The 14,638-nt window shown below is 33.1% G+C and overlaps 1 protein-coding gene across 4 annotated transcripts in view; it reads right to left on the reverse strand.

The window, feature by feature from the left end:
- The window catches only part of LOC108733578 (cAMP-specific 3',5'-cyclic phosphodiesterase), a 565,440-nt gene that overhangs the window by 266,970 nt on the left and 283,832 nt on the right, over window positions 1-14,638 (reverse strand). The window contains exon 1 of one of the 4 annotated variants that reach the window (XM_018464779.1): window positions 3,013-3,446. The exons of the other annotated variants lie outside the window; for them this stretch is intronic. Coding sequence (XP_018320281.1) covers window positions 3,013-3,122 — 110 coding nt within the window. The 5' untranslated portion in view covers window positions 3,123-3,446. Of the gene's footprint in view, window positions 1-3,012; window positions 3,447-14,638 lie in introns of those variants that run through there. 4 annotated transcript variants of the gene reach the window in all.

Raw genomic sequence — 14,638 nt, forward strand, 5'->3', positions numbered from 1 at the left:
ATATATAATTATATTAATATTAGTACCAGGTAACACTAATAGATTAGTTTAAGTGTTCATTAATCCGCGCACTAAGGGTCCTGTATACCTACTATAAAAACAATAAAAAGTACGTATACACACAATTTTGTAATCTTCCCAATTCATCGACAGTGATTGACGATGATAAAATTCCGATTTGTTGTTTTAAGGGGAATGTGTGAATATATCTTTAAAATTACTGATTTTGTTCAGTATTACTCGTATTATCTGTATCTTCGTAATTGAAAATTAATTTTATGGTAAAAAATGATGTCTAACAATCATTATCTAGATGTCCCCCAAAATTTAAAAAGAAAAAAATATATTTCAGCTCTACTTGCATGGCTCTTTTCCAAAGAAAAGTTTTGACCTGCTTGCATGCAGGTTAGTCCCCATAAAATAGATGCAATTTTCATCTCTGTATCAATGATTTGCATATTACGTGTAAATTTCAATCGTTAAAAGCCTTTGATAGACTCCATTATCACTCTTTCCTGAGCGAATTTTCGAATTCCCCTAGTTCTAGAAAATTATACAACCTCAATATTTGGCATTCTTTACTAACGTTCTTGTCTCCAAAGTCTCATACCTCAAAAGATGCCCTAAACCATCTCCTATCTATTTTAACTGGTCTCTTCCTTTACTCTTTCGAATACTTCCTCATTTTTAACGTTTTTCTAGAGAAAAATGTTAGGTCTGTTTCCAGTCTTTCAGAGTCTTTTAGAGTCTTTCAGCGTCTCTGAGACCGTCTCTCAGAGTCTCTATGTTTTTATGGATCTCTCAAAGTCTCTGTTAGAGAGACTCAAACGATAAAATTGTTAATTCAGAGATTCGAGTTTCTCACAAAGAGACTGCATGAATAAAACTAAAAAATTGAGAGATTCGAGTCTCTCGTAGATAGATTAGGATCTTTGAAATATAATATGAAATTTTAACCATATTTATCGAGACACCACTTATTGAGAGATTTGAGTCTCTCGTTCACAGATTCGAGTCTCTCGTTCAGAGACTGGATATGAAATGAGTATCTCTTTTTAAGCGGCTCGAATCTCTCGTTCAGACAGTTTCTTTAGACAGTCTCTCGACAGTCTCTCTCAGCGACACCAGAGAAACTCGATGAGATACGGAGACTCGAGTATCGCTTTCAGGGACTCTGAGAGACTGAATATTTTTGTCTCGGGTTTCTATCCACGATATTTTCATTATCTGTATATGACACCAATACCAAACACATCCAACTTTTTCCGATCCGCCCACCGTCCTCGTTTCGCCTCTAAAAATCTTCTTCGAATTTCTAAATTAACCGTTCGCGAGTATAGAACCGATTACTTTTCGTTAAAAAGTGACTAGACACTGCGCTATTTTTATTTTTACTGTAAGTACCTACACACCCAATTAACTCGACTAAAAGAAATAATGTACATATAGGTATTAACTTGCGAAGAAAAGTTTCAATTACAATTACCACGTGCCAATACATACATATGATTAATTAATATTGAAGAGGAACGAAAAGTATAAACGAAGGAACATTACAGATTATTATTATTAATCACTCCTCTATGGTCTCGTCACAAATTACATCCGGAATGGTAGTGAACAATTTTTCATTCTGCAGAAGTGCAGACGTATGTTATTTACAAGCATCGACTCTGGAAATTGATTAATAAACAACCCTCTTAAATGGCAGATGTGTATTTGATCACAGAAGGGAAAAAACGAAGCAACCAATAGCGTTGATAAATAATCCGCTGTGTCGATATAAAATGAGTCTTGGTAGTTGATAAATGAAATAAAAACTTAGAAATGATTAAATGGTCTTAAAAACTCGTATTTTGTAAAAAATACCAATAAAAATCTATTCTTCTGTTATGTACGAAAATAACTGATAAGCGTACTAGGATCATTCAAAAACCTTTACAAGACCAGACAGTAAAGTGATTTTATGTTTCGTCCATCTTAGGTGGTTATTAAACAACAGCCGTCTAATTTTTAAGGAATCGCGTCGCGCCTATGATGAAATAAAAAAAAATTAATATAACCTTTAGTTGGTTCACTTTCAATGATAATTAACAATTATGAACAGTGTATTTGAACATACAGGTAAGACAAAAACATTCACAGAGCATAGAAATTATAACTTCCTTTGTTTTTAAGACGCACAAGGGAAAATGCATAATTTAATAAATGTTTGAAATATATTTTTTTTAACAATAATATCTGAAAATATATCTCTTTTCTAATTTTTGTCTTAATAAATTAACTGGATTCTTAAAATCTTTTGAATGAAGTAAAGCACCCCTTAAAAGTTTTAAATTGCATTAAATTATTACTCTATTATTCATATGAAACGATGGTATCTACGAATTTTTCCGTGTCACGTCGTATTTTTAAAAACAAGACGCTTCCCGATTATGAATTCATGTAATAGAATTTATTATAGAATACTTATCGCAATGTTCGGTGTTTAACTCGATCCTAGTGAATGCTTTGAGATACTATTGTGGAACAGATTTTGATTACTAGCATATATATGCCTACATGACAAAATATTCAAGAATTTTTATCACCAGTAGTTTTAATCATAATTTTGAGGTAATTTCTTACAAAATGATAATAACTATAATACAAATATAGACCTTTTGACTAACTATAATACACATATATGTAATAACATACATAAAATGCGAAAGATATATGGGACAATTTGTAGTTCTTGCCAGCTTTTTTATAATCCTTTGATATTAAAATAGAAAACTTATCTTTATGTTTAAAAAAAATCCTATTAATAGAATCCAGACTTTTTTTTTTCAAATTATAACCCCACTAGAAAATCAACTTAAACGAAGTTTCGTGTTAATATTTAAAAACAAGATATGAAACGAATATTTTTGAACGAACGAATGAATTAAATGAATTGTTATGTATTTCGTAATATGAGGAAGAGAATAATAGATGCACAAATTTAAAAAATTCATTTGCCATTTTTACCGAACATCCGAGCCAACTACGACCGTCCACCCCCGTCTCCTCCGCATGAGTCTGTTCTTCATTGCATCAAATTCGTCCTGATGATTAATCCTTCGATTCGAAAAGGCCATTTTTCCTTTCTTTCAACAAGCGTTATCGTAGCGACAAAAGATGGACACTCTACGAGAAATATATCTGGCACTCACTCAAATGTATGAAAATACAGGAACATTATTGACGGCGACGGCATTTAACAAATAACTATACGCAAAACAAAGAAAAAAAAAAATAACAATGAACCACAAAAATTCACTACAGCAGCAGTCATACACGACGTTTACGTGCCCGTATGGGTCAATCACTCCGATACACTGTCGCGCTTTTTAAATAATTTTGCACCAGTGCATAAATGGCACATTGAGACAAATTCAGTTTTTAATACGGTCGTAAATGGAAGCTTAATAGCTGTGGTGATACGCTATTTCGCGAAGAAACTAAGAGCAGCTTCGATATTATTCAAAATAGAAAAACGGCGGCCGTTTGCCAAGAAGAGGCGGTCAATTTTATATAGAGTACAGTAATAATCAAAAATTTCGTATCAGACTCATTCCAACAACACTATAACTGACAGGGACTTTTGCCTACTTTATGGTTCTTAAGAAGTAGAAGTTGTAGGTAATAATTATTGAGAATTTATTTAAGCCAAGAAGACTGGTAGATAGGACCCGATAGAACTAAGAAATTAACCAATCGCGAATAAATCTGAAAAGCGACATGAATAAAAAATGATAGAAAATACAAAAAGGCTGTAGAAAAACAGAAACAGATAAGTGAAATGCCATAAATGCAATTTGATCTATTCTCTTGTTTTGATTATAACCTTTGGATTGCCACTGTTTGACGTATATAATTGATTGCATATTAGAATATACATCTCCATAATACTGAAAATGTTAAGAGTTTATTAATGCTAGACACTAAAATGGTTTAAGTTAGGTTACGAATGGTTTCTCTAAATACCACAAAGTAGTATTACTATAAGGTTAGAAGCGTTCGAAATGTGGTGTTATAGGCGGATGAAGAGGTATTCGAAAGAGTAGAAGAACAAAGAACTCTATGGAAGTCAATAAAAAATAGGCGAGATAGGTTGGTAGGACACCTTCTCAGGCATGAAGGTCTAGTCAGAGGCATATTAGAGGCAGAAACAGGAGTTAGNAAGAAATTCATTATTTAAAATATTCAATTCTAAATTTGAAAGTTAAAAATTGTTTGCACCAAAAGAAATGTACCTAAATGACAATGTTGCACCCACAAAATAGAATTTAACTCAAAATGAGTTTAAAAGTTGGCTACATACACTGTCAATGAATATTTAACATGCTGTTAAATTTTTTCTGAAAAATTGAACAAGTTTTTAGATGTAAACAAAAAAAGATCGTGGGACATTTTCCAAGCAGATGCAGCTACACAACAGTCAAGGTAGTTCAACATTTAAAATAGACTGTATTCCTTGACTAAACAAAAGTTCTGCAATAAATAAACATCACTAATGATAAATTAGTGGTAGATAATTTGTAAATAGATTATGAATTCATAAATCAGCCTAGTGAAAATACAATATTGTGTGAATTAAAGAATATCTTATGATAAAATTTACGCATTACTATATTAATTTTTTGAATTAACTTTACTCGCTATAGATAACCTAGCAAAATTTAACACTTCAAAAATTCAAAGGGTCTCATAAAATTTTGTGTAAAAGATTTTAGATACTCATTTATTAAAGTAACAATAAAGAAACTTTTAAAACTCGCACCTACACAATATTACTTGTTCTCACCTTTTAAGCTTTTAGTCAAATTAATAACAAAATTTAACGGATCTGTGAGTTATAGATTCTAAACTAGAAGTTAACGTCATCATAAATAAACTTATAAACATACGTGTGTAGTTACCTAAAGTATTAGTAGAGTATTAGAGCAGAGGAAAGTTACAATATTAATCTCCAGTTTTTAGTGCCCAAAGAGTTTTGATGTCGGCCAAAATAAGCAATTAGACCGTGTATTATAATCAAAAGACTGTTTCTTGTTTTTATTAAACAAAATGTGGCGAATTTCGACCAAGAACTTTGGATCTGGTCCAACTATCTCGTTGTTGAATTATGGTCATAAAAACTGCTTGCGTACAATTAGTTAACGTAGCTGAACGGCAGTAAGGTAAACTTGCCTGTGTGTAGGTAATTCAGCAATAAAAAAAAACATCATGTTAATGTTGATTTTGCGTTGCACGGAAATATATCAAGTACAAATTCCTCATAATTACATCCAAAAAATTCACACTAATTCGCCACTTTTCTATAAATAAAATCAGATTTGGACTTCAGACAAAATTGTAATTAAAGAAAGGTCAAATGCTTTCGAGCTGATTTATTTAACAAAAATTCAGTTTGAACATTAAAACTGCAAATGATGTACCAAATTAACTTATCATTCAATATATCCAAGCTTTTCGGAATTCGATTCGTTCCTTCGCTGTTGAATATAAAGTAACAGTAATTATAAAATACTGTATCAGATAATAAAAATGTCTGTTATAAATAGTCCTTTTTAACCGATGAAAGCGCAAAGCTTTTCTGTTTAGTCAAAGTTTTACTAGCATTAGGTTTTGTGACACACAAAACTTCAAGATAGAAAAACTAACATTAAGCTAATGACGGTAAGGAAATGTCAGATTCAAAGCAAGAAACGTTATACTAAAAGTAAAAAATGAAATATAGGGGTAAACATATACATATTTATGTACGTCATGGATAAAATCTATTTTCGTCCGATATTTTCTTAAACTAAGTCGTAGAGATGTGAAGTTAACAATGCTAATAACCTATATTATTACAATATTATATATAATTATATTAATATTAGTACCAGGTAACACTAATAGATTAGTTTAAGTGTTCATTAATCCGCGCACTAAGGGTCCTGTATACCTACTATAAAAACAATAAAAAGTACGTATACACACAATTTTGTAATCTTCCCAATTCATCGACAGTGATTGACGATGATAAAATTCCGATTTGTTGTTTTAAGGGGAATGTGTGAATATATCTTTAAAATTACTGATTTTGTTCAGTATTACTCGTATTATCTGTATCTTCGTAATTGAAAATTAATTTTATGGTAAAAAATGATGTCTAACAATCATTATCTAGATGTCCCCCAAAATTTAAAAAGAAAAAAATATATTTCAGCTCTACTTGCATGGCTCTTTTCCAAAGAAAAGTTTTGACCTGCTTGCATGCAGGTTAGTCCCCATAAAATAGATGCAATTTTCATCTCTGTATCAATGATTTGCATATTACGTGTAAATTTCAATCGTTAAAAGCCTTTGATAGACTCCATTATCACTCTTTCCTGAGCGAATTTTCGAATTCCCCTAGTTCTAGAAAATTATACAACCTCAATATTTGGCATTCTTTACTAACGTTCTTGTCTCCAAAGTCTCATACCTCAAAAGATGCCCTAAACCATCTCCTATCTATTTTAACTGGTCTCTTCCTTTACTCTTTCGAATACTTCCTCATTTTTAACGTTTTTCTAGAGAAAAATGTTAGGTCTGTTTCCAGTCTTTCAGAGTCTTTTAGAGTCTTTCAGCGTCTCTGAGACCGTCTCTCAGAGTCTCTATGTTTTTATGGATCTCTCAAAGTCTCTGTTAGAGAGACTCAAACGATAAAATTGTTAATTCAGAGATTCGAGTTTCTCACAAAGAGACTGCATGAATAAAACTAAAAAATTGAGAGATTCGAGTCTCTCGTAGATAGATTAGGATCTTTGAAATATAATATGAAATTTTAACCATATTTATCGAGACACCACTTATTGAGAGATTTGAGTCTCTCGTTCACAGATTCGAGTCTCTCGTTCAGAGACTGGATATGAAATGAGTATCTCTTTTTAAGCGGCTCGAATCTCTCGTTCAGACAGTTTCTTTAGACAGTCTCTCGACAGTCTCTCTCAGCGACACCAGAGAAACTCGATGAGATACGGAGACTCGAGTATCGCTTTCAGGGACTCTGAGAGACTGAATATTTTTGTCTCGGGTTTCTATCCACGATATTTTCATTATCTGTATATGACACCAATACCAAACACATCCAACTTTTTCCGATCCGCCCACCGTCCTCGTTTCGCCTCTAAAAATCTTCTTCGAATTTCTAAATTAACCGTTCGCGAGTATAGAACCGATTACTTTTCGTTAAAAAGTGACTAGACACTGCGCTATTTTTATTTTTACTGTAAGTACCTACACACCCAATTAACTCGACTAAAAGAAATAATGTACATATAGGTATTAACTTGCGAAGAAAAGTTTCAATTACAATTACCACGTGCCAATACATACATATGATTAATTAATATTGAAGAGGAACGAAAAGTATAAACGAAGGAACATTACAGATTATTATTATTAATCACTCCTCTATGGTCTCGTCACAAATTACATCCGGAATGGTAGTGAACAATTTTTCATTCTGCAGAAGTGCAGACGTATGTTATTTACAAGCATCGACTCTGGAAATTGATTAATAAACAACCCTCTTAAATGGCAGATGTGTATTTGATCACAGAAGGGAAAAAACGAAGCAACCAATAGCGTTGATAAATAATCCGCTGTGTCGATATAAAATGAGTCTTGGTAGTTGATAAATGAAATAAAAACTTAGAAATGATTAAATGGTCTTAAAAACTCGTATTTTGTAAAAAATACCAATAAAAATCTATTCTTCTGTTATGTACGAAAATAACTGATAAGCGTACTAGGATCATTCAAAAACCTTTACAAGACCAGACAGTAAAGTGATTTTATGTTTCGTCCATCTTAGGTGGTTATTAAACAACAGCCGTCTAATTTTTAAGGAATCGCGTCGCGCCTATGATGAAATAAAAAAAAATTAATATAACCTTTAGTTGGTTCACTTTCAATGATAATTAACAATTATGAACAGTGTATTTGAACATACAGGTAAGACAAAAACATTCACAGAGCATAGAAATTATAACTTCCTTTGTTTTTAAGACGCACAAGGGAAAATGCATAATTTAATAAATGTTTGAAATATATTTTTTTTAACAATAATATCTGAAAATATATCTCTTTTCTAATTTTTGTCTTAATAAATTAACTGGATTCTTAAAATCTTTTGAATGAAGTAAAGCACCCCTTAAAAGTTTTAAATTGCATTAAATTATTACTCTATTATTCATATGAAACGATGGTATCTACGAATTTTTCCGTGTCACGTCGTATTTTTAAAAACAAGACGCTTCCCGATTATGAATTCATGTAATAGAATTTATTATAGAATACTTATCGCAATGTTCGGTGTTTAACTCGATCCTAGTGAATGCTTTGAGATACTATTGTGGAACAGATTTTGATTACTAGCATATATATGCCTACATGACAAAATATTCAAGAATTTTTATCACCAGTAGTTTTAATCATAATTTTGAGGTAATTTCTTACAAAATGATAATAACTATAATACAAATATAGACCTTTTGACTAACTATAATACACATATATGTAATAACATACATAAAATGCGAAAGATATATGGGACAATTTGTAGTTCTTGCCAGCTTTTTTATAATCCTTTGATATTAAAATAGAAAACTTATCTTTATGTTTAAAAAAAATCCTATTAATAGAATCCAGACTTTTTTTTTTCAAATTATAACCCCACTAGAAAATCAACTTAAACGAAGTTTCGTGTTAATATTTAAAAACAAGATATGAAACGAATATTTTTGAACGAACGAATGAATTAAATGAATTGTTATGTATTTCGTAATATGAGGAAGAGAATAATAGATGCACAAATTTAAAAAATTCATTTGCCATTTTTACCGAACATCCGAGCCAACTACGACCGTCCACCCCCGTCTCCTCCGCATGAGTCTGTTCTTCATTGCATCAAATTCGTCCTGATGATTAATCCTTCGATTCGAAAAGGCCATTTTTCCTTTCTTTCAACAAGCGTTATCGTAGCGACAAAAGATGGACACTCTACGAGAAATATATCTGGCACTCACTCAAATGTATGAAAATACAGGAACATTATTGACGGCGACGGCATTTAACAAATAACTATACGCAAAACAAAGAAAAAAAAAAATAACAATGAACCACAAAAATTCACTACAGCAGCAGTCATACACGACGTTTACGTGCCCGTATGGGTCAATCACTCCGATACACTGTCGCGCTTTTTAAATAATTTTGCACCAGTGCATAAATGGCACATTGAGACAAATTCAGTTTTTAATACGGTCGTAAATGGAAGCTTAATAGCTGTGGTGATACGCTATTTCGCGAAGAAACTAAGAGCAGCTTCGATATTATTCAAAATAGAAAAACGGCGGCCGTTTGCCAAGAAGAGGCGGTCAATTTTATATAGAGTACAGTAATAATCAAAAATTTCGTATCAGACTCATTCCAACAACACTATAACTGACAGGGACTTTTGCCTACTTTATGGTTCTTAAGAAGTAGAAGTTGTAGGTAATAATTATTGAGAATTTATTTAAGCCAAGAAGACTGGTAGATAGGACCCGATAGAACTAAGAAATTAACCAATCGCGAATAAATCTGAAAAGCGACATGAATAAAAAATGATAGAAAATACAAAAAGGCTGTAGAAAAACAGAAACAGATAAGTGAAATGCCATAAATGCAATTTGATCTATTCTCTTGTTTTGATTATAACCTTTGGATTGCCACTGTTTGACGTATATAANCGTGGGTAGAAAAGGTTAGAAATGAAGAGGTATTAGAAAGAATAGGAGAACAGAGGACTCTATGGAAGTCAATAAAAAATAGGCGAGATAGGTTGGTAGGACACCTTCTCAGGCATGAAGGTCTAGTCAGAGGCATATTAGAGGCAGAAACAGGAGGTAGGGCTACATTAGATTACTGTTCGGAAATAGTTAAGGATGTAGGCTGTTCTAGTTTTAGGGAAATGTGAAGTTTAGCTCAGGATAGGAAAGAGTGGAGGTACGTGTCCAACCAGTCTTAGGACTGACGACCTTATGATGATGATGAGTATTACTAGAAAGAACAAAAGGAAGTTCATTATCTAATTGTTGTAGGATTTCAAATTAGAAGACAGGCATATGTCTGGAGGGGTCAACTTTCTTTGAACTTTTTCAATATGTTTTTTCGATTTTTACCAATGAACGTGTGTTTCTGTTCCAGATCTATCCAAATGGATAACCTCCTGAGTCTACACCGACATACCAAACACTTGAAAATATTAAATACGATAACCTTTATAAAAAAAAGCTCAATAAATGTGTATCATCTGTAAAGTGGTAAAAACACACCATTAAATTCATTCATTAAATAGGCACCAAAGTTTTCTGGTTCTAACTGTACAAATAACGTGACATCTCTTTGCCACTTCACATTTCTGTATAACGATCAGCATAGTTGACAAGATGCCATGATTGCTTGTTTGTGGCCACACAAAAATAGTCACTACAGAAGAGCATTTTGCGGTCAATTTTCAGTCCACTGCTGTATTGCTAATTTGGCGGATATAGAGGAGGTGTAGTTACTTCAGAAAATTTTAGAGATGTTATTTACTTTCGCACGAAAAACAGAAAATGCAACGCCGATGTGACGACAGAAATGTGTACGCTACGCTTCGTTTGCGTATCCCTCAATTTGTAAGTATTCAAAGCAAACAATTCACACTTAATTACATAGTTTTTTTAAACGTTATATTATTTATTTATTTATTGACTGAGAAAACCAACGCAACAAACATAAAAGTTTCTGAAGTTTAAAAGTTCGAAATACTTTTATTATATCTACGACAAAATTAAAAAGAATTTAATTGGCAAAATAATGTAACAACTTATATTTAGACGCATATTTAAAAAAAAAACATATTGAATTCATGCTGAAAAATTTTGACGAAATTTATTTGTTTAGTGAAAGTAATTATTAATTAAAAATCTGCCATTGTCACAGTTTCAATTGTTTTTAGTTTCCAAAGAAAAAGGACGTTCTTCTAAATGCGATAGAATATTTGACACAGTTTTATTAAGAGCACTTCAGATCATTCGCCTCATGTGACACAAATAATGTCTGCTAGTTGGTTTTTTAATGATGCTCTGTTTTCGAATATTTTAGGGCATAAAAAAATCTGTAACGATGAATGTTTAAAGAAATCTAACTACACTATTACGATAAGCAATAAAATTTGTGTGAGGAAAAAAACCGTTTCTACTCGAAATCGAAGAAAGTAGTGGAGCATGGTGAGAATTTATTAACTTTACCACTATTTTGACAATGGAGGAGTAAGCGTAAGATTGTTTAATTTTGATCCGAGATTGGCAACCAAAATTGGACTATGTATGACAAATACCTAGTTTGTCGCTTCGGTCTAAATTTGGTTGGCAAGTTTGGTCTACGACTGGAGAGCCAATGCTGATCCAAGACTTAGTGAACAAAACTATCCTATAAATGGGCAGCCAGTATTGGGCCAAGACTTGATAAACAATATTGGACTAAAATTGGACAGCCAATATTGCGCCAGGTACCTATTGGGGGACCACTGTTGTGCCAAGACTTAGTGAACAATGAAAACTCAAGACTAGGCAGCTATTATTACACCAAGACAAGCTGAACTGCATTGCATTCCATCGTTGCCCGACATTGGACGAAATTTGGCAAAACGTTTATATGCCCAGTCTTGACACTCATATTACTTGGCTGCCCATGTATTGGACAAAACTTGCCGAAACGTTAATATATCTAGCCTCGGTATTTGAAAATTGGCCGAACTTTGGACCAATATTTACAAGAATATACTTGGTTTTCCACTATTTCCTACTTGGATAGTAGCAGAAGCTAGAAGAAGAACAAGTATCTTACACGTTATATGGGACCGCAACTAGATCGGATGGCGACCATGAGGTAAAACCGAAAACACTGAACTAGACCAAGTTAAGGTGATGGTTAAGATGTGTATCACAGAGAAGTATGTAAAAGACGGAAGCAGTGTAATAGTGAAAACAAGTACCATCATACAAAGAAGAAATAGTACTTTTTTCTTATCAATAAAAATTCGTCTAATTTATACGCTATTTTAAGGTCTGCCTCATTCCATAATTCAATGTCCCCCCCCTCCCACCGGTCTTGAAAATCATAATATTACCTGATTTTCGTAGTATTAATACAGATATGTGTTGTTTTCGGTAGATTTTCTTAATCATTTTTGTTAGGTCGTGACTTATTTCTAATACGACTCCAATTTATTTCCCTAACTACATTGGTTTGAATACATTTTTTTTGTAAACTAACGCTTTCATTTGAATTCAACTTGGTCAGTATTTTAGCACGGTTTCCACATCTGCTGGAATGAAGTACGTTGAAAACAATATCGTATTTTTACGTAGCAGAGTCAAATCGGTTATTCGGTCCAGTTTTATGTAAAATTGCTCTCTCCATCTGATGCGCTCCGCGACTAGGTTTTGTCTGGGGGGGTGGACGATTTGGGGCGGCACGTCCGGGTGCAACTGCATCCACATTCAGCAAGCCAAATCGATCCGTCTCGCCTGTCTGCTATGGAGCTCTACGCTGTAGTTCAGGGACACTACGAACGAAAGCATCACTGTTGCACACCAACAAGGGAAAACACTTACGGCACTCCGTTCCCTATTAAACGCCAATTGCAATATGGCAGACAGAGCACTTGTCATTTTGTTTCGATTCCGTTTAAGTAATCGTTAGCTTTACTGAAATTTTCAAATTGCTTTCCGAAAGAATCTTGTCGGCTACTGAATTACTTATAAACTACCCTTATTCTTCATTCTCTGTTACAAGCACGATCGTAAACTTTTACACTCTTTACGGAACATAAACATGATTAAATAATCGCGAGGAGCCTTTTTAGTTACTTAAACGTTTAACTGTTTTGCTTTTTCAACACCGTGCTTCAAGAGTTGAAAGCATCAGTATAGACATAAACACACAGAAGTAGGTATATGAAATGTCATATACAGAATGAAGTATATATAATATGCGTTTTATATCTTATTTGTGTAGGAATAGAGACCACGCTTGAAACAGTAGATTTTCAAGGAACAATTTAGTAAAATACTCAACAATTGTTTCAACAAGAGTCGTCATTATTATGAGTATAAATAATAATACCTAAAACATGTTTCGTTGTTACCATTTTAAGTAACAGAAATAGAAATTTCTTCAGCAAGAAATTTGAAAAACCGTCTTTGTATCGAGTCGATTTTAATTGCTAAATTTTTATCTAGGTATTTGCTGAGATGACGGAATCGATTGTCTCTTTGAACTTTAATATTCTGTATGATTGGTTCCTTATTACGTAAATTTTAATAGAACAGAACAAAAAAGGTCGATCAATACCGAAAATTTACTGCGATCCTCTTTCCAATTAGACCATCATTCAGAGCAGATTGGTACTAGCCAACTAAACAAGTGGCAATATTTCAATTTTCTTCGTAAAAAAGGCACTACCTGCATGCATTCTATCAATTTGATATGTGCACTTATACAAGAATAAATTAATTGTTTAATTTCTCATGAAATTTGTACCATAAAAACCAGTTATGTATGCATTGCTTCGCGATTGTTAAACGTGGACGCTGGGCGATGCGGAAAACAAAAGGTCCGAAACATTTGAGATATGTTTTTATGGGGGGATGTTAAAAATGTCCTTGATAGAAATGGTTAGAAATGAGTAGGACAACAGAGGGCGCTATAGAAGTCAATAAGAAGTAGACATCTTTTCAGGCATGAGGTGCTAGTTAGAGACATATTAGAAGAAGAAAAAGAAACATGAAATAAGAAGAACTAAAGAAATGGAGATGGAGGTTGCTTGTTGTAACATGTAAAACGTAGGCGCCGCCACTGAATCAAGCTGCAAGAAGTACTAAATTTTTTTATTAGATGGGGATGACAAACAACCCCTTATTGATAAATACAGACACACACACATTATCAAAATACACAATATCATGAAATTAATAACCACAATCGGCTGAAGAGGACCTTAATTAGTCCTATAACGGCCGGAGGTACTACTATAGGTATAGGGTCAATTGAAAAGTCCCCGGCCTGACACATAGATGGCGGCACCAGAACTAAATCCATATGATTTTCAGTTAGTCCTAACCTTCAAAAGACGCGTCTATAAATTTGACGGCAGTCGGATCATTAGTTTGTGAATTATAGCATTTTTAGTGACGCAACTTTTGTTATTGTGAAAAAAATGGATAAAAAGGAATTTCGCGTGTTGATAAAATATTGCTTTTTGAAGGGAAAAAATACAGTTGAAGCAAAAACTTGGCTTGATAACGAATTTCCGGACACTGCCCCAGGAAAATCAACCATCAAGGATTGGTATGCTAAGTTTAGACGTGGTGAAATGAGCACCGAAGACGGTGAACGCAGTGGACGCCCAAAAGAGGCTGTTACGGACGAAAACATTAAAAAAATCCACAAAATGATTTTGAATGACCGTAAATTGAAATTGAATGAAATAGCAGACACTCTACAGATATCAACGGAACGTATACATCACATCATTCACGAATATTTG

Source organism: Agrilus planipennis, unplaced genomic scaffold (assembly GCF_000699045.2).
Source record: "Agrilus planipennis isolate EAB-ADULT unplaced genomic scaffold, Apla_2.0 scaffold41, whole genome shotgun sequence".
Lineage (NCBI taxonomy): Eukaryota > Metazoa > Arthropoda > Insecta > Coleoptera > Buprestidae > Agrilus > Agrilus planipennis.